Below are 21,630 nucleotides of genomic sequence, written 5' to 3'. Positions count from 1 at the left end.
TAAAGTGGGAGTAGCTCCCAAGACATGTATTTTCCAGTGCCTCTCCCCATGTGGCCAAAAGGCTAGGGAGCAGTTTGGGTCCTGGCTGTGTGCCCCACTAGGGTCAGAGAGTTTAATTTGCCCTCTGGTATCTTTCTTCATATGTACAAGTGGCACCAAGCACTGCCTCTCCTGCTTAGTTCAAGGCTTTGTGAATGAGAGCTGTCCATGCACCTAGAAGCCCATGCAGAGGGCTGCTGTAGTTTCCTTCCTTATCTTGAACCACCTTTGTCTCAGTTAAGTGGCAGGATGCTTTGGGTCAAGAGTGCCACCTAGTTGGGCTCTGGCTCCAGAAGGGCTCTGCCTTGCAGCCTGGCTACTCAGGGCTCTAAAACAGCTGGGGCTGGAGTAGGAACTAGGCGCTTACCCTTCCTTCTTCTGTTCAGTGCAGCCACTGCCCAAGGGGGACCAAGTGCTAAACTTCTCTGATGCAGAGGACCTGATTGACGACAGTAAACTCAAGTGAGTTCCTGGAGAGAGCTGACTCTCCAGTTGGTAGGCACGCCAGTCTGCCTTGCTAACAGCCTTGGGCTTCATTGCTGCTGCTGAGCTGCTGGCTGAAGCTGGCCCTCTGTGCTGCACCCCCTCCCCTGGGGGCCACTCAAACTCACTGCCTTCCCTTTTCCCTCCCCCAGTCCCAGGGCTAGGCTAAGACTTAAAAGCCTTATGGGCCTCTTGGCTGAAGGAGTCTGGGTTGTCCTAGTGAACCAAGTATGTGTCGGAGGAGCTGATGGTGGGCCTGATTCATCCTTCTCTTTTTACCCCTCAGGGACATGCGAGATGAAGTCCTGGAGCATGGTAAGTCTGCCCTGGTGGGGACAGTGGGGGTCGATTGAAGCTCTTGCTGGTAGACAAGTTCAAGGTATTGGTGGCCTTGGAGCATCCCTCCTTACTACTTCACCTCACCTCAGAGCTGACAGTGGCTGACCGGCGCCAGAAACGAGAGATTCGGCAGCTGGAACAGGAACTGCATAAGTGGCAGGTGCTAGTAGACAGCATCACAGGTGAGGGCCAGGGGACCACATAGTGCACTCTTTGGTACCCTTTGCCCTCCTGAGCGCCTTTTGTTGCCTATCAGGGTATATAGTTTTCCCAACTCCTGTCACTTACAGACCTTACCTGCCTTACCCTACCTCCAGTTCTCAGAGCTGGGCCTGCCCTATTTTCCTGACCCTGCTCTTCTCTTAGGCATAAGCTCTCCAGACTTTGACAACCAGACCCTAGCAGTGTTGCGAGGCCGCATGGTGCGGTACTTGATGCGCTCTCGTGAGGTAAGGAGGCCCTCCTATTCCCCACCCTGCCTAGGTACCCCCTTTTCTCTGCCTAATTCTTTTTTAAGAAAAATACTTACTTTTAGCTGGGCGTGGTGGTGCACGCCTTTAATCCCAGCACTTGGGAGGCAGAGGCAGGCGGATCTCTGTGAGTTCAAGGCCAGCCTGGTCTACATAGTGAGTTCCAGGCCAGCTGGGGCTACAGGGAGACCCTGTGTCAAAAAGACCAAAAAAAAAAAAAAACACCTTATTTTTTGTGTATGAGTGTATTGCCTGCATATATGTAAGTGCATCCATGTCATGCAATACCTGCAGAGGCCAGAAGAGGGCATTGGATTCCCCTGGAACTGGAGTTATAGATGGTTACTAACTGCCATGTGGATGCTGGAAATCGAACCCAGGTCCTCTGCAAGAGCAGTCAGTGCTCTTAACTTCTGAGCATCCCCCCTGCCTAGTTCTTGATTTCTCATCTTTCCCTGGCCTCTGTGAGTTCCTGTCCCTTGTTCTTCCTGGTCCTGCCCTCACCTCCCCCATTTTCCCAGATCACCCTGGGCAGAGCAACCAAGGATAACCAGATTGATGTGGACCTGTCTCTGGAGGGTCCAGCCTGGAAGATCTCCCGGAAGCAAGGTATACCTTCCCCTCCCCCCCCCCGCCCCAGCAGGGAGCAGTGTGGGGGTGTTCTCCCAGCCTTTCATGCCAGCTCTGGGCCTTGGTGCCTGTGGGGCCCTCATGGGTCAGCAAGGCAGGCCAAAGGAGTTGGCATTTCTAGATCTCTATTGAGGGGCGGGCGAGGGGGAGGGTCTCCGGTACCTTCAAGCCCCTGTCCCCAGAAGCAGACAGATGCTTGGCTGTCTCCTGGTCTTCTCAATCTTGTCATCCATTTTCCTCTCTGCCTTTACAGGTGTCATCAAGCTAAAGAACAATGGTGACTTCTTCATTGCCAATGAGGGCCGACGGCCCATCTACATCGATGGCCGGCCTGTGCTGTGTGGCTCCAAGTGGCGGCTCAGCAACAACTCTGTGGTGGAGGTGAGCTGGGAGGTGAAGGAAGCCAGGGTGTCTCACCCGGGGCATGGCAAGCTCATTAATGTTGTGGTCCCATCCCACCTTGGTCCTCAGCCACCTTTCTCTCTTGCCCAGATCGCCAGCCTGCGATTCGTCTTCCTCATCAACCAGGACCTCATTGCCCTGATTCGGGCTGAGGCTGCCAAGATCACACCCCAGTGAGGCGAGTAGCAGAAACCAGGGCACTCTCTGGCCTCAGTTTCCCATGTCAATTCCAGCTCCCTTGAGCTGGGAACTCAGGCTCCTGGAAAACCCTTCTGCCCAGAGTGGGTAGTGGAGGCCCAGCTGCTGGCCCATTGATTGAGCCTTTGAGGCAAGGTGGGATCACCATGGGGATGTCAGGAGAGGCTGGGACCCCTGCGCCTCCCCAGAGCCAGAGCCCCCACCATTGCTACCTTCACTCCTGTCTCTAGTGGACGAGCTTCAGACTTTTCCTTTATTGTTTTTCTTTTGTAAATAAAAAGCACTGAGTTCCAAAGTACTTTCTTTTATTTTTTGTGTGTTTTTTTTTTTTAATATAAAAAAAACGTGAGGACAGGTGGAGATGGGCACATGCAAGGGATGGCAGGACCCCTCCTTGTCCTGAGGCCTCCATTCCCCTTCCAGCAGGTGGGCGGTTGGGGGGACAAGGAAGTCAGCAGAGCAGAACCTGTGGAACCCTAGCCTGGGGCCTGCCTGAGGCTCCAGCTCGCCCTCTAAGTCCTCCTTTCTTAGGCTCCCTCCCTGAGCCAGTGTAGTGAGGTTGGGCAGAGCAGCGGGTGGCATATGTTTGCAGTACTGAGCTCCAGCCAGCTGTTAGACCCCTGTGCCTTCTTCCTGGGTCCATTGGACTGTGCCAGGGCCGTGACAGCCAATGAGCACCATCTCTAGGCTGTGGGGATCCCAGGGCAAGGCACGGCTGCCTGACCCTGGAGGGGGCTCTCCAGTGCTGGTAGCCTCAGCCTGGCTCACAGGCTCTGGGGGCCCAGTCCTAGCTCCTTCCTCAGGAGGAGGAGGTGAGGCTGGGGTGCTGGGCTCAGAACAGAGGTCTCCAGAGCCAGGGGGTTCTGAGTCTGAGGTGGAAGTCCATAAAGTTGTAGCTCGAGGCCAAGGGGAGCTCTGAGATGCTGGGGGACCCCAAGGCCAGGGTGCCATGAGGGGAGGGGCCCCTGGACAAGGGTGGGGCCAGGTCCCACTCAAGACAGAGCCTGCTGGGGGTTGCAGGCAGTAGGAGGATGCTCCAGTGTCCACACGCAAAGGCTGTAGGAGCCCAGAAGCACTGGTTGGGCACGGTCCCTCTCCCGACACCCGTGGGCATGGGCCCTCCCCATGGGGTACCAGGATGAGCTGCACAGCCTGTCGAAGTGACTGCAGTCCCTCTCGCATCTGCAGCACCTGTTCCGACAGCTCCATCACCTTTGGGGTAGGGGGCAGGATTAATGGGTCAGTTACCTCAGCAGGCTCTGCCCTTCCCTCCCTGTTCCCACCTCACCCCTCACCCACCGCCTGCCGCAGCTTGTCCAGTGTATCTGTGCTCCTCGCCTCACTGGGCCCAAGGGGGACAGTGAGCAGGCCACTCTCTGTGGATAGGATGGGGTTATCAGCCAGAGCTGGTAAGAGACAGACAGCATGGAATTGAGGCCTTGACCGTTAGGGCGGACAGCATTGACCCAGCAAGACTCAGCCCCCTCCTGGCCTTGTTTTGAGTTACTGAATTTTGCCTAAATTTCCAACACAAGATGAAAACCCCTCCTTGCAGCCCTGAGTAACACTGCCTAGGGCTCTCCTCCCCTCAGGAGGTTGTTTCTTTGGGAGGCAGGGTGAGATATGGTCCCATGTAGCCCAGGCTGGCCTCAAACTTGCTAAATAGCCAAGGCTGGTCTTAAGCTCCTAACTTTGCCTCACTCTGCTGGGACCACAGTTTGAGTGCCACTATGCCTTTCAGAAAGGTCTTTGTGTTTGTCCTTTGTTCTGTCTTCCAGGGAAATGAACCATCCCAGCAAGATCTGTCCACTTCCCAGGCTGCCTGGTAATGCCCAGAATCAGCTTCAACCCTGTTTTCCCAGCTTGTGCTCCCAGGGAGGCAAGCCTGGTGCTAAGGGTTTGAGTTACGTTCTGTTATTTAACATGCACAACAACCCATTTTATAGACAGGAAACTGAATCGAAGAAGCCAAGTCTGTACTGTTAGAGAGCCAGCAGAGCAGGTATCCAAGTCTAGATCCCAGTTACCAGCACCAGCCCCTCCCAGCCCTCATGAGGGCAAGAGGGCTTCCAGGCAGTCCGCCACCTGCCAGTTCCTCTAAAACCAGGTTTAGAGACCAATGGTGCTTGAGGTCTACAGGGTAAAGGGGCCACCCACCAACACACTCTGTCCCCCGAACCCAGTACCTGATCCAGGGGAAGGGCTGCTGCTACATTCTGGGCCAGATTGGCCCACTTGGAAAGAGAACTTGGGCTGGTCAGAAGTACAGCCATCCTCGATGCCATCTACAACCCTGTGGACCCAACAAATAACAGAAAACAACACATCAGCTGGCAGCACTGTGATGTCACGGGGGTGAGGTGTTCCAGTGTTCACATGTGGAGGCTGCAGTAGCTCAGAGCCAGTCAGGGACCTGGCATCCCAAGAGGTTAACACACAATCCCTTTCCCGGTGAGCTTGCAGTTTAACTGAAGAGTAAGCCAGAACATGAGATGACAAGAGTTCAGGCTGTGTCCCACCAACAAGGGAGGGCGGGCAGCAGGACTTGGGGAGGGCTTCTTGGAGACAGGCTTGGACCATGTAGGCTAAAAGGAGTTAAGATGGAAGGATGGGGCCTGGAGTGATGGCTCAGTGGTTAAGAACGTGTACTGGTCTTGTAGAGGATGTGAGTTTGGTTTCTAGCACCCTCATGGAACAACTCACAGCCACCTATAACTCCAGCAGAATCTGACCCCCATGGGCATCACACTCAGGTACAAACCCACTCTCACACACACATAGGCACATAATTAAAAGTAAAAATAATTTTTTTTTTCTTTAAAAAAGGGAAGGCGGCCAGGAACGGTGGCACAGGCCTTTAATCCCAACACTTGGGAGGCAGAGGCAGGCAGGCAGATCTTCATGAGATCGAGGCTGGCCTGATCTACATAGCGAGTTCCAGGCCAGTTGGGGCTACAGGGAGACCCCGTCTCAAAATAAGGATAGTTTCACAGGGTGCAGACTTTGAGGCATGGAACCATTTCTTTGAACACTTTGAGCGCCCCACAACATTGTCTTACTCTTCGCTCGGCTTCTGCTATGATGATCTTCGGCCTCTCACAGGCATGCCTTTAATCCCAGCACTTGTGAGGCAGAGGCAGGCGGATCTCTCTGAGTTCAAGACCAGCCTGGTACGTAGTGAGTTCCAGGACAGTTAGGGCCATAGGGAGACCCTGTAAAAAAAAAAAAAAAAAAAAAAAAAAAAAAGGGAGGAATAAAGCCAGGTGTGGTGATGCATACCTGTAATCCCAGCACTTGGAAGGTAGAGGCAGGAGGATCATGAGGGACACCATTCTGGGCTACGTAGTGAAACTGTCTCAAACGTGGAAAGATGGGCAATACTCAGGGTCAGGGTGTGCCTGGTTGGGGCTTCCACCTCATCACCACAATCCTGCCATGGGGTCCCAGGCTTGCTCACCTGGGACTCAAGTCCGGGGGCACATTCCATGGCATGGGGGGCAGCCGCAGCCCCTCTAGGCTCCGTGGGTGAGCAGATGGGCCAACTTCAGGCTTCAAAGCCCCTGCCCTGCTTGGCCGCCCTCTGCCACCTAGACGTGGCCGGGGTGCAGTTCGACGTGGGGATAGCAGTTTGGCAGCTGAGGACGAGGAGGTGCAGCCAGGTGACAGCAGGGGACTGGAGGGCTCATCGGCTGGGGCTGGTGAGGCTGTGGGCCCCTGTTCCCCATCTGTCCCCTTCTCCTCCAGTGTGGACATGAGGGTGTTGTCACCACTCAGAGAGCTGGTGTCCACCTGGAGACGGGAACAGGGCATCAACATGGATAGTCACTGTTGAGTTCCACTTACCTCCCCTACCAAGCCATTATCTCTCATGGAGAGATGAGCCCAGGAACAGGAAACGCCCTGCTGCCACAGTGTAGTCCCTAAGCCGTAGAGGCACAAATTCTAGCCAAATGTGGGCACACCACCCCCTTCAGGCTAACAGGACTATCTAAGAAGTGTGTACTAAAAACTTGCTTAGAACTAGTGACACAATTCAGCAAAGTCCAAAGGCCCTCAGAACATGCTATTTTGCCATAGAGAGGCAGGGGGGTGCCACAGGGCTCTGCTCAGAAGCAGCCTCCAGGGCCAGTGTCTGTCCCTCCCCAGCCTTCTGACCACCCTCAATCAGCAGCCTACAAGTGTCATCTGTTACCAGTGCCCTTGGCTCCCTTCACAGGAGCCTTTGCCCCTGGACAGGTCCAGTGTGTCTGATGAGCCAAAGAGCCAGGCTGGTGACTGAGTATGGCTGGGCTGGCTTCTAAAAGTGGTGTGAAAGAGCAGAGGGTGGATTCCTGCCCTGGGGCAGGGTGGAGGTGGGGGTTTAACACAGGCCCATGCCTCCCTCTATACACCCACCAACTCCAGCCCCTGCCCATTTCACATGCTCCCTGGCACCCTCCATGCACATACCCAGCACTCTCACCTCTGCAGTGCCTCCCCCAGCACCCAGGTTGTAACTGAGTTCCCCTCGGAGGCCACGGCTGAAGCGTGGAGCAAACTCAGGGTACAGTGCAAGGCTCTCATGCAGCCCAGCCAGCTGCAGACACTGTAGGACGCAGTATGTCAACCCCTTGACATCAGCATTAGCTTTTACCACCTGCTCCCGCTGGGGCAGCTCACAGCCAATAAGATCACCCTTCCCTAGGGAGAGGAAGCAAAGGTCAGCAAGCGAGGACCCCCAGCCACTAGGAGAGGGGAGGCGGACTGTAGACTGAGCAAACTTCCCCTACTGTGCCAGTACAGAGAGAAGCAGGGGGGCCCCATCCTCACTATCTAGGCTTCAGTGGCTCCCACACAGACTAGGTGTGAATACAGGGATCCAGGCTCTCAAACACTTCCAAGGTCAAGACAATTGGGCTGAAACTCTGCATCTTAGTTCTGAAGCTGAATAGTCATCAATTCCTATAGTTCACAGACAGGCTGTTGATTAGACTAGCCTGGGGGAATTAGGCCAATCAGATTTCTGGGCCTGACCCCTACCTTTATCACTATTTCTACAGAAGACCCCACAATCTGATTTTCTTAAAGGTCCCCAGGTGATTTGGGTGCAGCCTGTCCAAGGACCAGAGTTTGTAAGCAGGAGTTTGGTGCTCTGTGGGGCACAGTGAAAATGTCGGGCAGCTCTGCTGACATTGTCCCCAGCCCTGACTGCCTCTTCCAAGCAAGGGTCCCTTGTGTGTCTCACCACAGAGGTCCACAGAGGGTCTTCCAACGCTAGGCTGAGACTCCGACCTGACTGGCAGCAACTGTAACATGGCATTAATTATGTCCTGCAGCCTTGGGGATATTGGATGGGGGGAGGGGTATCTTAGAATCAATGTCCAGGGTGTCTGTGGCCCAGATGGTAAGGGTCAAGTGAGTTAATGCAGATGCTTCATCGGAGACAGAGCTGGCAAGAGAACATCACTGCTGCAGTGGAGAGGCAGCTCTGCCCAACTGGCTAGGTGATTGGAAAGGCTGTTCATAGCCTTAAGGAACAAGGCAGGTGGCTGCTGTCACCCTACAGGCCTCTTTTAAATGTCTGTGGCCTTCCGTTCAAACTTGAGTGCAAAACGCACCTCAGTTAAGTTTTATCTTCTCGGTTTCAGGCTTTTTGGAACCTTTTGAGAGCTATTTGGATTGCAATGGGATCCTCCAAGGAATGAGCTGTCTTGGGTCATCTGAAATAGTAAGTACAATTTAGTCCTCATCCAAGAAGTGAATATGAAAGTAAGAAAAGGGACTGAGGACAGAGTCACAGGGATCAGAGGCTGCTGTTGGCACCGGGGCCAGAGCCTCCAGGATTCAATTGCTATGCTCTCTCATGGGCTTTGCGGTATGTGGCTGAATCAGCTCACAAACAGGTTGGGGCCAAAATTACTACTGGTGACTACAAGGCCAGTCCCAGCTCCCAGGAGTGGGCTGGATGCACCTGAATGCCCAGCTGAGGAAGCAGGTAGGGAGATGTGGGGAAAACAGAGCAGAAAATCAGGTCGTAGCTGGGTATGGTGCTACACATACAATCCCAGCATGTGGAGGCTAAGAAAAGATGCCAACCACAAGTTCAGTCTGAGCTACATAGCAAACACAGAACAAAGCACCCAGGTCATGATCAGGATCAGAACCAGTCATTCATGGGGGCGTTCAGAGCCACCATATCAAGGGGGAAATGACTTATAGAGAACATGGAGGGTGGCACGAGATGGATCACAGGAGCACAAGTTGTGGTACTTGGGACATTCTAGGGGCACAGGGCTGAGCCAAGACTGAGGCCACTTGGTGGTGCACTGCTCTGGGAAGACCTGCACCAGCTCCCAGCACTGAACAACAGCCCATAAGCCACTCAAATGGTCTTGCTTTGGATTGATCAGTCTACAGCTGTCTATCCTCCCACCCTTCTAATCTCTCCAGTTCTCAGTTCCTTTAGGATTACCAGCCATACTTGTGAAAGGTAACTTCTTTTCTTCCTTCTTTTTGTTCGCCCTTCTGTTTTATGAAGCAAGGTCTCATTTCTCCCAGGCTGGCCTCTCTATGTAGCCCAGGATTACCTTGAATCCCTGATTCTCCTGCTTCCACCTCCCTAGTGCTGGGATTAAAGGCGTGCACCACCATGCTTGGCAATGCTGGGTATTGAATCCAGAGCCTTCTGGGTGCTAGGCAAGCACACTGCCAACTAAGCTATACCCAGCTATACCCAAGCCTGCCTCTCTGCCTTCCTCCCTTCCCTTCCTCCCTCCCTTCTTGTCCCTCTCTTTCCCTCTCATCTCCTCCCTATCCCCTTTCTCGTGGTCTTACTATGTTGCTTAGCTCCTGGGCTCAAGCAATCCTCCTGCCTCAGTATCCCACGTGGCTTGAACTCCAGGCGTATGCCACCACACCTGGCCATGACTCCATTTTCTCAGTCCCAGCATAAATTGCATCTGGGCTCAGAAAGCTGGATTCATGAAAGGTGGAAAATAAGCCCATTAACAGCCTGTCACCCTCCCTTCAGGCTCCAAGCCCCTGGGTGACATTTCTTTCTTCTAATGCTCTTGAAGGGTCGTCCTCCTCAAGGGATTAAGGATGAACATCAGTGCTTTGTTATGGACTACCAGGTAGTGATAAACCTCAACCTTCTGGGCTCCAGATGTCCCTACAGTGACCTTGGCTATGACCAGGTCAGCAGTACCTTCCTTCCTAATGGTATATGAGCCCACCTCAATTACCCAGGCATGTCTCTGTCCCTTGCCTTCTGGGGTCACCACTGAGAATCTCCTACAACTGCAGAAGCATGCTCCCCACTTTACAGGCTTTTCATGGGTGTAACACTGAACTGCCCAGAGAGCTTGGATATATTTTCCTAATGCCTATGCATGCATCCAGCCCTGAAGTGCTTCCCTTTCTGTGGTCCCCACTCTTACAGGGCACCCAGGGATACCATGTAAGACTCATGAGGTTTAGCCAGGCAGACTAGATTTCAGCCCCAATAGCCAGTCTCTAGCTGTGTCAGCCTCTCTGAGCTCAGTACCCTTCTGTGTGAAATGGGAATAATGGTTTTTGTGTTTCTGGAGAGACTTGATATGGAAGGATTGGGCAGGGACAGTGCCTTGTGAGATACTTGTGCTCGGCACTGTTATACATCTACCCCTCAGGGGCGATCTCCTGTCCTTGTTTAGGAAACCGATGGCTCACTTCCCTTCTTTCTTTGGCTAAGGGAAGGATGTGTGAGTCTACCCTGCCTTGTGGAGGCTGATCTCTCCTGTCACCTGTTAGGGCTCTGGGCCTGCCCTGTGACCTGCTTCGGGAAAGCCACATCTGCCCTACTTTTAGCCCTGCCAGAACACTGTCTCCCAGGCTTCCTTTCTTACAGGAAGCACTGCTCCTCCATCCCTTCCCACACTGGCTCTTCTTTAAAGCTGGCCTCCACTTGCCTCCTCCAAGGAACATCACCTCCTGTGCTGCCACCTTGTAATCACTGGGTCTTCTCTGAGCTTTGTCCAGGACTCTGGTTACTCCTGACTCCATGCTGCCTGTTCCCCCCGTCAGTGGCTTTGTGTACTCCCCATCTCTGGTTTTTCTGAAGACTGGCCCATGGACTCCCTACACACAAGCCCCCAAGTCCCTCTCTCTCACCCATACAAACCTAGAATGGCAAGGACGGTGCCCCCCTTGAGCACTTCCATGGAACCTGAGCAGACAAAGTAGAGGGCCTGGAGAGCATCGCCTTGGTGGATGAGGTACTCCCCAGGTGTGCAGAAGGCGGGCCTCAGGGCCAGGGATAGTGCCCGCAAGCAGCCTCGGCTGGCAGCTTCAAACAGTGGCAGCTGCAGGACCTCCTTGTGCAGGTGCATGGCGATGTCAGCCCGAAGTTCATCTGGGAGGCTCTGCAACAACTGCAAGCAGACTGGGGTGTTAAAGTGGCAAAAGAGGAGGCCCCCTCCAGCCAGCTCCTCGCAGGAGAATGGAGGAAGGCCTGAGCGACCCTGCACAACACAGCGCTAAGGAGACTGGAGGAAGGCCTGAGCACTCCCCATAGCATTAAGCTGCAGAGGGTGCAGTTAACCAGAGAGGCTCTTTGCTGTCCCCTCCTGCCCCCTCCACACCCCGTCTTGCCCAGCTCCTTTCCTCTTTCTGGTCTCGGGCTGGAACATCATTGAGCACAGAGCCCTCAGAACCAACTGGGGTTCTGCTCTGTCTCATGTGTGGGTGCTGTCCCTGCAAGAGACCAGGAAGACCAAAATTCTGCATTCCCCACGCGCCCGCCCCAACCGCACTCCTGATCTTTTAGGCCAAGCAGAAACCCCTTGAGGAAGCAAAGGCTAGAAGGACCAGCCCAGTAGGCAGCCACACCTCAGTGGTGTCGATGCCATTGTTGACAGCCCAGGTGGCTTGGAAGTACTCAAGCATGCGCTGCTTGAGGGGCTTGGGGATGCGGTGGATGCGGATGTAGTCTCTCAGGTCACGAGTGCGGCTGTGGTACAGAAAGCGGCGGGCATACATGCGTTGGATGATGGCTGTCACATTCCCAAACACCACTGCGTGCATCAGGGCTAGGGAAGAGTGATGAGAGGAGGTTATCCACAGGTCAGGCCCCGTACCATGTTCTGCAAACCTATCCCAATCCTCATGTTCCTAGGCAGGGCAATGGGCCCCAGTGTGCATCTCCCCAGTCCTGGCCTGGTGCGCCACCAAAGGCAGAACCTCCAGTCCTGGGGGCCCTGGGGAAGGTGGGCAGGGAGGGGACGCCTAGAAACGGAAGGCTGGTGAGGACCCAGGGAGCTACTGGCCAGCCTCACCTCCAATGAGCATGGTGCAGATGGAGAAGATCTTCTCGGTGTCCGTGTTAGCTGACACATTGCCAAAGCCCACGCTGGTGAGACTGCTGAGTGCAAAGTAGAGGGAGGTGATGTAGGCGCTGCGCAGCGACGGGCCACCCAGAAGCTCGAGTCCAGTCCTGTTGGTCTCGTTGCTGTTGCCGCTGCTGCAGTTGCCACTTTGGTCAGAACTGTTCCCTCCAGCCGGGCTCCGGCTCACCAGATAGTAGGGAGTCTCCAACCGGCGGGCCAGCTCCTGCAGCCAGCCTGAGGGGGGAGGGGGAGAGGGAGGGAGGGAGGCCCTGAGAAGGTGAGACAGTTCTGCTGCTCTGAGGGTACAGGTGTACTGGCTGGCACCACCAAAGGTGAGAGACATGGACATGCAAGGCCACCCCAGTAGTTTCTGTCACTTCCTCTTCTCTGCTCCCTCAGAACAGCCTTATCCATCCACTCAACTGACTTCAGCAATAGGGGAGAGACTGTCACCTCTCCAGCTGGCTCTGATCGGTGCCACAGGTAGAGGAAGGAGACTCCCTCCCATTTCCCAGGGCTAGTATCAGTCTCACAGAATGCACCCATCAAGAGCTAAATGGACCAGTAAAGAGGCTAGTAGGGGTGGTGGCTGCTCACTGCATTCAGCCACAACCTGGTCCCCAAAACAAGGGCTAACGCCATCTCCTCTGCCCTGTCCACTCACTATTTCTCCTTTTTCTAAGTCCGTCTGCTCCTGAAAACCCCAGTATCTGCCCATCCAGCCACACTCTGTCCCTCCACCCCACAAACCACCCAATCTCACATTGGCTCTCTCTAGCACACCCACATGGATGAGTGCACAGACATCACTGACGCATGACAAATGCCTCACACAGTAGAGAAGTCAAGGGCACACATGTAAACCTCCCACAGATGCCCAGACACAGCCAGTCACTCATACTGAAAAGGCCTGTGAATACTTGAGAGGCAAACATCCACAGGTGACCACACACTGACACATAGGCAGCGATGACAGACACACTTGCACAAAGTGAATCTACTCAAGAGGCTTCAGGCAGGCAGGCATACACCACACACACACACACACACACACACACACACACACACACACACACACAATGGACCATTGGGTGGAGGCTGAATTTAGGGCAAGTGCAACACACAGATCCTGTGTCACACTTTCCCTAACACTTGCTGCATGTGGTCCCCACACTTGTCCTCTTATCCACACACACATTTCCCTCAGCAGCTGAATGCAGTTATCAGGGCTCCAGTGCAGGGGCACAAGTACCTACTATAGGTTGTAGCTACGCCCCAAAGGTGCCACAGGAGAGGGATCAAACCTAAGTGCTATGGGGCAGGGGCTCAATGGCTTTCTGGAAGAGATGTGGATTTAGTCTTAAAAAGATACGGAGATGTTTTTTAAAAAGTTTTCCCGGGGGCTGGAGAGATGGCTCAGCAGTTAAGAGCACTGACTGCTTTTGCAGAGGAGGGGTTTGATTCTCAGCACCCACATGACAGCTAGGAACCATCCTTAACTCCAGTTCCAGGGGAATCTGAAACCCTCTTCTGACCTCCACGGCATTGCACGACCTGGGTGCACTCACATACATGCAGTCAACACACTCATATACATAAAATAAATTTTTTTTAAATTAAAAGAAAAAGTTTTCCCAAGGGAAAACATCAACAAGCCCAAATAACCACGTCAGTGGCCAGCATGGCACACATCATTGTGCAGCAGGGGCGCTTTTATCTTGGGGGCAATCGACAGCTACCTAATTGGACTAAAAGTCCACTCAACAGGAGGAAACTCAAGTGTGGTACTGTAACATAACCAAATACACATAGCTGGAGAGGTCATAGATCTTAGAGAAAACCTCAAGACTATCACATCCCTAGACTAATGTAATTTCTTATTATGTGCAAAATATGCATCCTTCTATTTACAGACAAATATCCTAGGCACCACTCATCAAAGAAGCTTCTAAACCCGATGGAGACTATTACCAACTATCAAAATTGGTCACACACAGACATTGCCTATGAATTTCCCAGACCTAAGTGATCCATCTACAATGCAACCTCTATACCTACAGTTCACAGCACATAGAGGTCACTAATGAATCTCTCAATTCTCGTTACTGAAGCTCCCTTGTATAATAGAGTACCAGGAACACAAAAGGTCGTAAGTGGCCAAAGCTTAGAGATTAAGAGTTTGCATAATGCTGGTTCTTGGACAGGACGCCTATATTAATCTTCGCTCACCCAGGGCTCGGGGAACATTGCCGAAGAGGGGGCAGAAATGTTGTAAGAGCCAGGGAAGAGGTGCAGGACTGTATGGAAGTAGCGTCCTACAAACTCCTGAGAACTGCTCATCTGAATCTACAGCAATGGTGTCAGCACACACAAGTCCCATGCATACTAAAGCAGACAAAAAGCCAGCACAGAACTGGGGAAATGGACAGCAGACCCCAATCTTAGCTGAAGCAATATTGGTAACTGATTATCGCTGGGTGAGGAAGAGCTGATCTTCCTAAAGCAAGGGACTCTAGATAAGCTGACTAGACCTCAGTAGATGAACTTGCACTGAGAAACATCTGGGGACCCTAACTTGACATGATAGGCCTTAATACAAATGACAATGACAAATGTATGAATTCCAGTGGGGGGGGATTATGGGAGGGTGCCAGCGGGAATGGAGGTATAAAGATTGTATGAAATACACAAAAATTCAATAACAAATTAAAAAAATTTTTTTCTCCCTTCTCTTTCCTTCTTCTCTTTCCCTCCCTCCCTCCCTCCCTTCCTGTGTGCACATGTCATGGTGCAGGTGTGGAGGTCAGAGGACAACTTGTGAGGGTTGGTTCTCTCCTTCCACCACGTGGATCCCAGGGGGAAAACTCAGCTCACCAGACTTGGCGCAAGTACCTTTACCTCTTGAACCATTATCACCTGCCCTGGTTTTGTTTTATTTTGAGACAAAGTCTTGCTATGTGGCCCAGGCTAGCCTCAAAATCTTGATCCTCCTGCCTTAGTCGCTGCTAGAGCTGGGATTACAGACATCAGGTACCATGCACAGCTCAGATGATTTTGATAGCAGATCAGCTACCCCTATGAGGTGGTTAGAACAGAGAAGCCTTGCATACTTAAGACCAAGGGTGCCTGTGTCTATTGCAAGGAGCGGTAGCTTATCTGAGGATTTAGTACTTCAAAGCTATTTGGAGGGATAGAGACAGGGTCAAGGTGTTTGCTGACCCTAGTGCTACCTCCACCATCAACTCCCCCCTGTGAAGGGCAGGTGCCAAGGATCTGGCACTGCTGGAGTGTCCCGGTTTCCACATGCTCAGCAACTGAAGGGCTCAGGGGAATAGCCAAGTGGGTCCCCTGGGCACATACTGTCTCCATGCACTTGACAAGGGTGGCAGGGGCCGGGGAGGAAGAGTCACAGGAGCCTCATCATCTCTTGGGGAGCTGATCAAAGCAGGTTTCTAAGACTCACCTGGATGTCCAGTGACCTCACTGAGGAATCATTGGACACTGGACATGAAAGCCAACTGAGCAGCTGGGCACTGACCAAGTGTCAGTCCTGAGAAACTGTCAGGGCTAGGTGTGGGAGGAGGGTATGCTTATTTTGCGATGCACTAGGAGTTAGAAATGGCTGGAACACATGGTTAAGAGAGAAGGATATAAGTTGAATGTCCCTGTGGTGGCATCAGTGGCATATGAAGGGTACCAAGGTGAGGAGGGAGGAGAGAGTCCTTCTGACCTGGAGGGACCCAGCCCAGCACCACACCTCACATAGCAAGTGTGACTGGCAGAGTCAGGTGCTACAGACACTTTACCAAGGACCAGGGTTCAGTCACAGAAAGTCACCACAGCCTTGTGGGCATTTGGAGTGGGATAGTGAGGGTGGACACTCTCAGCAAGAGTTAAGATGGTGGCAGAGCAGAGGAAGGAGCTGAGGCAGTGGGGGTGAAGGAGACATTGGGGATGAAAAGACTGCCTTTTGGGCTCAGGGAGAACACGCACATAGGTGCTATAGGGAGAGAAGAGCTGAAGGTGACAAAGTGGGGCAAGGGCCTAGAGGACCTATGGGGACAAGCTTCAGAGAAGGTGGCATTAGGAAGCTGTGAGGGCAGCAGCTCCTTGCCTGGCCTTCACAGCTGGGCAAGAACTTAAGGAATGTGACAAAGGTCACACACACACACAGATGATTACATCCTGACACCTGCCGCATTAGGAAGCTGTGAGGGCAGCAGCTCCTTGCCTGGCCTTCACAGCTGGGCCAGAACTTAAGGAATGTGACAAAGGTCACACACACACAGATGATTACATCCTGACACCTGCCATCACTTCTCAGGCACGCATTCACCCTTCCCCTTAGTCTCTAAATACCAATCTCAGGCAGCTCCGATTCGCTGCTCTCAATCTCCTGTTGGCCGATGTAGAACCAGACGCAGGCCACCCAGTGAGCGAGCAGAGCGAACACAGCCATGAGCAGGGTGAGCACAACAGCACTGTACTGGGAGTATCGGTCCAGCCTCGGTAGCAATCGCAGCAGGCGCAGCAGGCGCACGGTCTTCAGCAGGTGTGCCCCAAAGTACTAGGATGGGAATGACTAGGAGGTCATTCCAGGCCAACTGTATCCCTACCTGTATCAACCCAAAGCCCATCACCCAGCCCAGCCACACTGACCACGTTGACCTTGAAGGCGTGTAGTAAGTCAAAGGGCAGAGCTGCTATGACATCCAGCAGGAACCAGGTGGTGACGTAGTGGAGGCAAATGGACTTTGGGGCGAATACCACTTGGCCTGACTTGGACACAAATGTGGTGCGGAAATTCAGCACAATATCTGGAGGGAAAACAGGCAAGCATCAGCAATAAGCAGGAGCTGCATAGGGTACCTGCTCAACTATTGCTCTGTCTCAGGCTCTTGGCATCCACAGCCTGACCAAGCTGTAAAAGCTAGCAGGCACACACTGTTATGCCTGTTTCACAGGGGAGGAAACTGAGGCTTGCAGAGACTGTGTCTGGCTCAGGGACCTGTACCACTTTATTGGCAGAGAGTAGGCCTGATTTAGAAACTTCTGGGTCACAAACTGGGGAGGAGTGAGAGAGATACTTGTGGGACACTGGAAACCATGCAAAATAAGATCCCCACCCCCGACCATAGCCCAAGGGTGCCTGGCACAGGGTGGGGTGGAAGACGCAGAGTGCACATACCAAGGATGAAGAGGACCTCCACAGCCAGGTCACAGACACTGGGTGGGCCACGGGCGGCACTAGGCTCCCGTGCTGTGCTCACACACACACTGTATGGCACAGTGACAGCCACATAGAGTGTGGCAAGCAGGATGAAGCCATCCCAGGTGGCTCTCAGAGCCCCACAGTGCAGCAGAATGAAGGGTGACTTCCGGATGGCAGCGACTTTATATTCAGGCAGGTTTGGCTTCTCTCCAAACACTCCCTGAGACAGACGGGCCAGGTCCAGGTAGGCAAGAAAGGATATGGACAGAGGCTAAGTCAGGATAGTGTCTGGAAGGACATTTGCCTCCGTTCTCTCCCTGCACTCTCAAAGCAGCCCTCGGTACAGGCATTAGAGACCTTACGCTATAGACCAGAAAGCTGAGGATCAGTGAGAGCAAATGACTTAGCTGCTTAGGAGAGGAGCCAGGATTGAACAAGGCCCATATGACACCAAAGCCAACACTTCCTTCTAGATTGAATCAGACATGAGGCAGTTCTCTCTTTCATTCCCATTCCTGAAGGCCCAACTGGCCCCTGAACATTCTCTCCAAGGTGGGCTCAGTTCCCCTCCTGGATCTTCTCTGCCTGCCCTACCCTACCTCCAACCCTGACACACACACTAGTGCTCAAGCTACCTTATTGAGCTTGTGCTTGCCCTTGGGCTGTTTCTGCAAGTGGCCAGAGAGGTGGTAGAGCACAGCTCGGCTACGCCGTCGGTTGGCGTTAAAGCCTTTGGTTCTAGCCCGACCATACCGGCGCCGGCCACCACCTGCAAAAGATGAGGTGCCCATGAAGTTGGGGTGTAGGATCCTGGGTATAGGACATAGTTGCTGGTCCATGGACTGATCTAGCTCATTGACCATTTTGCCTATTCAGAGTGAGGAGTTAGGCTTTCCTCACTTTAGGGGTCACTTGCCAATCTCAGTACTCAATCCTAGGGGTGCTTATAAGGCATTAGTCCCAGGGGCTCCTTCCAGGAGAAGGTCTGCATCCAGCAACACAAGAAAGGGAGTCAATGAAGAAAGGTCTGAGAGAGGAAATCTGTAAGAAGGTCTCAGAGTGGGGATGCAGAGCCATTGTGTGCATGTGGTGGTGGTGGGGCAGTTATCAGCAAGGTGTATGGGAGCTCAGAGAAGGAGCCAAGGGTCCAGGTGAAGGGAACAAAGGAGGATACTGAAGATTGACACCGAGGAGAGGCCAACCCAGGGCTGAGTGTGGAGGAGGAGGAATAGACTGGACACCAAGCATCCCCAGATGGCAATGAGATCTTGGAGCAGTGTCTGATGACAGTTCTGTGACCTACCTGAAGGCTTGCATCAGCCCTTCGAGGACCCATGGGGGAAAGACCCTAAGATCTTAGAAAAGGGCTTTGTCCTGGGCTCCCCCATCAGGCATGCTGTGCGGAAAGGAGTCAGGTGAGCCTTCATGGGAAAGGGGTGCTTTCCTAGGCACAGATGCCATTTGTTTGTATCTCATTTCTTAGCAAAGTTGGCTTGAAAACTTTGATTTTGTTTCCACCAGACCATTTGGCCAAGATTTCCCAGGTCCTCTCAGCCTGACAGAGTGGGACTCAGCGGGCACAAGAGGGGAGGAGGACCTCCAAAGCCCACACTGAGGTCACAGCTCAGTTCAGGCCTCAGGTATCCAACACCCAGTCTCTCTTTGATTTTGTTTCCACCAGACCATTTGGCCAAGATTTCCCAGGTCCTCTCAGCCTGACAGAGTGGGACTCAGCGGGCACAAGAGGGGAGGAGGACCTCCAAAGCCCACACTGAGGTCACAGCTCAGTTCAGGCCTCAGGTATCCAACACCCAGTCTCTGCAGCTAAATCAACACCACAGGGCACCCACCTCTCTCCTTCCAGCTGTCGGGGCCCCCTCGATTCTTGGTGTCACTGATGTCCTTGTGAGAGACCAGGAAGAGGGCCACCTCCCCCTTCTCATTCTTTATAGGTATCACATCCAGGAGACACCAGAATGGGAGCCCTAAGCACAAAAGACAGACAGCCTACCTTCCATTTTTGGCCTTGCCAAAGGTGACAGACAATCTCTGGTTAAGACACAAGCAGGAATAGGGCCGTGTGTGTGCGTGTGTGTGTGTGTGTGTGTGTGTGTGTGTACAGCCGTGTGGGCTCACTTAAGAGAGGGCTTGGTAAAGGGGAGCAAAAGGGAGCAAACATGACTGCTGTCCTGTTGAAATGGGCATTGTTTTTCTGGATGTGAGGAACTGGAGATTGGGAGTAAGAGGAGGTTGGGACTAGGGTGAGGATGATAGAGAACAGGGGCCAGAATGATGTGTAGGATGGAGAAAGGGGATAGATAGACGGGTACATGGCAAGACGAGGGAAAGGGAGAGGGACAGCAGATGAGGTGGGGAGGCAAATTGTGAGGCAAATTGGTGCTGTGATTCCTCACCACTCTTCCTGTACAAGATCAGCTCAGCCTTGAACTCCTTGTGCTCATCCAAGGCCTTGCGGATCTGTTGTCGGACCAGCTCACTGGTATCTGGCCCATAGAGGAAGGAACAGGCACAGCCCCGCTGCATGACCTCAGCCCTGGAGAAGCCGGTGAGGTCACAGAAGCCATCAGAGCAGTAGACCACAGGGAAGAGCCCCGCCACCTGGGCATTGCCCAGTACGAAGTTACTGTCTGCAAGAAAGCGCCTCTCAGAGGAGGTATGAGGTAAAGGTGCCCTTCCCCTGCCACCCCTGCTTTTCAAAATAGCTGCAGCCAAAGGGCAGGCTTCTCATATTCTGGGAATGCTGTATGTGAGCTGGCCAGAACCTATGTATGAATGGGACTCAGCATGTCATCTGTGTATCAATGTCCTGCAAGGGCCAGCTCCCAACCAGATGTGTATGGTGTATTTGAGAACCAGCACATGTCAACACACATGGTTAAGTACAGCCATATGTAGGCATTATGTCCTCCGGAGTGTGTCCTGAGCACTGAGCACAAGGGGTGTGTTAGGGATGGCCAAAGGACTGTACCACCTGCTCTAGGCCCACTTTTACTTCTGCCGATTTCGATTTCTCCATTAACCCAGATGCCAGCTTGGCTCCTCCCACAAGGATCCACCAGGTCTGAGAGACAGCCCAGGCCACTGTCCATCCTGTACTGTGTTTGCACTCTAGCTGACTGCCCTGACTCAGGAACTAGTGAATGCAATCAAGAATGGGGGTGTATGGATAGTGACTGAACAGTAGAGCTTGGAGCCAAGCATGTATCGGGGAATGAGGGGTGCTGAATCAGCAGGCTGCAAGCCCAAGCACACTGGCAAAGCAGATGGAGAAGCCTGGAGGGTGGGAGACAGAGCTCAGTGATGAGTTCCTACCCACTATCTACAATAAAGCATCCTACCATGGAGGATGCTAGTCAGACCTGGGAAGCCCCACTGCGGGTGAGGGTGAGGGAGGAAGAAGACACACCCCGTTTTTCATTACTTTTCCGGTGTTCAGAGCCCCAGGAACTCAGCGTCCAGGAGTTCAAGTTGCCTTTTCCAAACTTCCCCAGTCCTGACCGGAGTCCCCATGCTAGGTGGGCACTCCTAGGCGGTGTGTTTAAGCTGTGAGATGGGCTTGGACACATGGTACTCTGCTGAGTCCCGCCTACTCTATCTTCCTTTGCAAATCTCATTTCTAAATCTGGTTTTTGAGCCCACCGCGCTGCCCATGAGCTTCAAGTCCTGCGCCTCACTTCACTCGGCCAGTGCGAGCATGGCTCTTGCAACGCAACAGCGCCAGATCTAAGGACTGGATGGGTCAGACTGACTAGGTCCCGGTTCCTGAGGTTCCTGCTTCCGGGAAGGGAGAGCATCCCGGCCCCACGCCCAGGGACATCTCCTAGCCTCTCCATGAGCAGTGTTGACCCTTAAATCTTTGGGGAAACCTTCGGTGCCTGGAAGGAGAGGATGGTTCCAGCTTCAAGAGGTGCGAGAAAGAGGGAGAAGGTGAGAACCGGTGGGCGCCAAGCCGCGGATGGGAGTCCTGACCCGACACTACTCCGGAAGCTAGGGGGCTAGGGGCCGACTCACGCGTGCCGTCGAAGCGCGTGGCGATCGTGTCCAGGAAGGTGTTCTGCGGCGCCAGGAGCCCCCGCATGGCCGGCATCTTAGGTGGCGGGGGCCGCCCGCCCCATCCCTCCGGGGCGCGGGGACTCAGCGCCGGAGGAGGGCGCCTGCCTCGGCTGCCCCCCGCCGGGCCCCGCGCCCCCTAGCGTAGCCGTCGGGGGGCGAAGCCCAACCCTGGCTCGCAGGCCTCACCGGCTGCCTGCGCCTGAGGGGGCGTCCGCGCCGTCGGGGCTGGGAGCATGGCGCGCGACCCCCCGCGCCCTCGCCGCCCACGAACCCCGGGCTCTAGGGCCCGCGGCCGCCACTCTCTCTGCACCTCTTGCCCGCCGGGGGCTCCCGTTGCTGCCGCGGGGTGGCTCCTGCTCCAGCTCCGCTAGGCGCCGGTCCCGCAGCTCCCTCCGTCTGTCGGGGAGAAGCAGCAGTCTACCTCCCGCACCGCCGCCTG

The 21,630-nt window shown here is 53.8% G+C and overlaps 2 protein-coding genes across 11 annotated transcripts in view; one reads left to right on the top strand and one right to left on the bottom strand.

The window, feature by feature from the left end:
* Mcrs1 (microspherule protein 1) overlaps window positions 1–2,859 on the top strand; it is a 10,100-nt gene extending 7,241 nt beyond the window's left edge. For all 5 annotated transcript variants that reach the window (XM_008847551.3, XM_008847552.2, XM_029570635.1 and 2 more), the window contains 7 exons: window positions 426–501; window positions 809–837; window positions 951–1,043; window positions 1,228–1,310; window positions 1,853–1,940; window positions 2,215–2,342; window positions 2,454–2,859. In XM_008847551.3, the coding sequence (XP_008845773.1) occupies window positions 426–501; window positions 809–837; window positions 951–1,043; window positions 1,228–1,310; window positions 1,853–1,940; window positions 2,215–2,342; window positions 2,454–2,540 (584 nt within the window). In that variant the 3' untranslated portion in view covers window positions 2,541–2,859. The remainder of the gene's footprint in view (window positions 1–425; window positions 502–808; window positions 838–950; window positions 1,044–1,227; window positions 1,311–1,852; window positions 1,941–2,214; window positions 2,343–2,453) is intronic.
* On the bottom strand, window positions 2,856–21,630 carry Kcnh3 (potassium voltage-gated channel subfamily H member 3). Of its 6 annotated transcripts, none has more exons than XM_029570625.1 (15): window positions 21,502–21,630; window positions 19,532–19,765; window positions 18,968–19,102; window positions 17,753–17,886; window positions 17,094–17,337; window positions 16,565–16,722; window positions 16,265–16,472; window positions 11,855–12,139; window positions 11,409–11,608; window positions 10,702–10,951; window positions 7,024–7,241; window positions 6,019–6,350; window positions 4,748–4,854; window positions 3,861–3,967; window positions 2,856–3,773 (listed from the first exon to the last, which is right to left on the bottom strand). In XM_029570625.1, exons 2-15 carry the CDS (start codon window positions 19,659–19,661, stop codon window positions 3,174–3,176), a joined length of 3,108 nt encoding a protein of 1,035 aa, XP_029426485.1. In that variant the 5' UTR covers window positions 19,662–19,765; window positions 21,502–21,630; the 3' UTR covers window positions 2,856–3,173. The 6 variants fall into 6 exon arrangements, with proteins under 6 accessions (XP_029426485.1, XP_008845777.1, XP_017657265.1 ...); XM_008847555.2 differs by having other exon boundaries at window positions 3,861–3,937; window positions 21,150–21,605; XM_017801776.2 differs by having other exon boundaries at window positions 3,861–3,937; window positions 19,532–19,761; window positions 21,150–21,605.

Source organism: Nannospalax galili, unplaced genomic scaffold (genome assembly GCF_000622305.1).
Source record: "Nannospalax galili isolate Female #2095 unplaced genomic scaffold, S.galili_v1.0 scaffold1143, whole genome shotgun sequence".
NCBI classification, from domain to species: Eukaryota; Metazoa; Chordata; class Mammalia; order Rodentia; family Spalacidae; genus Nannospalax; species Nannospalax galili.
Note: the sequence above shows the minus strand (reverse complement) of the source record. Positions and strands in the feature narration are given on the sequence as shown.

Excerpts from the sequence above, each read along its gene's own strand:
- Kcnh3 (XM_008847554.2), bottom strand. The coding sequence starts at position 21,225 with ATGCCGGCCATGCGGGGGCTCCTGGCGCCGCAGAACACCTTCCTGGAC. Across the intron at positions 16,473-16,564 it reads ACGCCTTCAAGGTCAACGTG|TACTTTGGGGCACACCTGCT; the intron begins GTCAGTGTGGCT and ends TTCCCATCCTAG. Across the intron at positions 11,609-11,854 it reads CTGCACCATGCTCATTGGAG|CCCTGATGCACGCAGTGGTG; the intron begins GTGAGGCTGGCC and ends ACTCTTCCCTAG.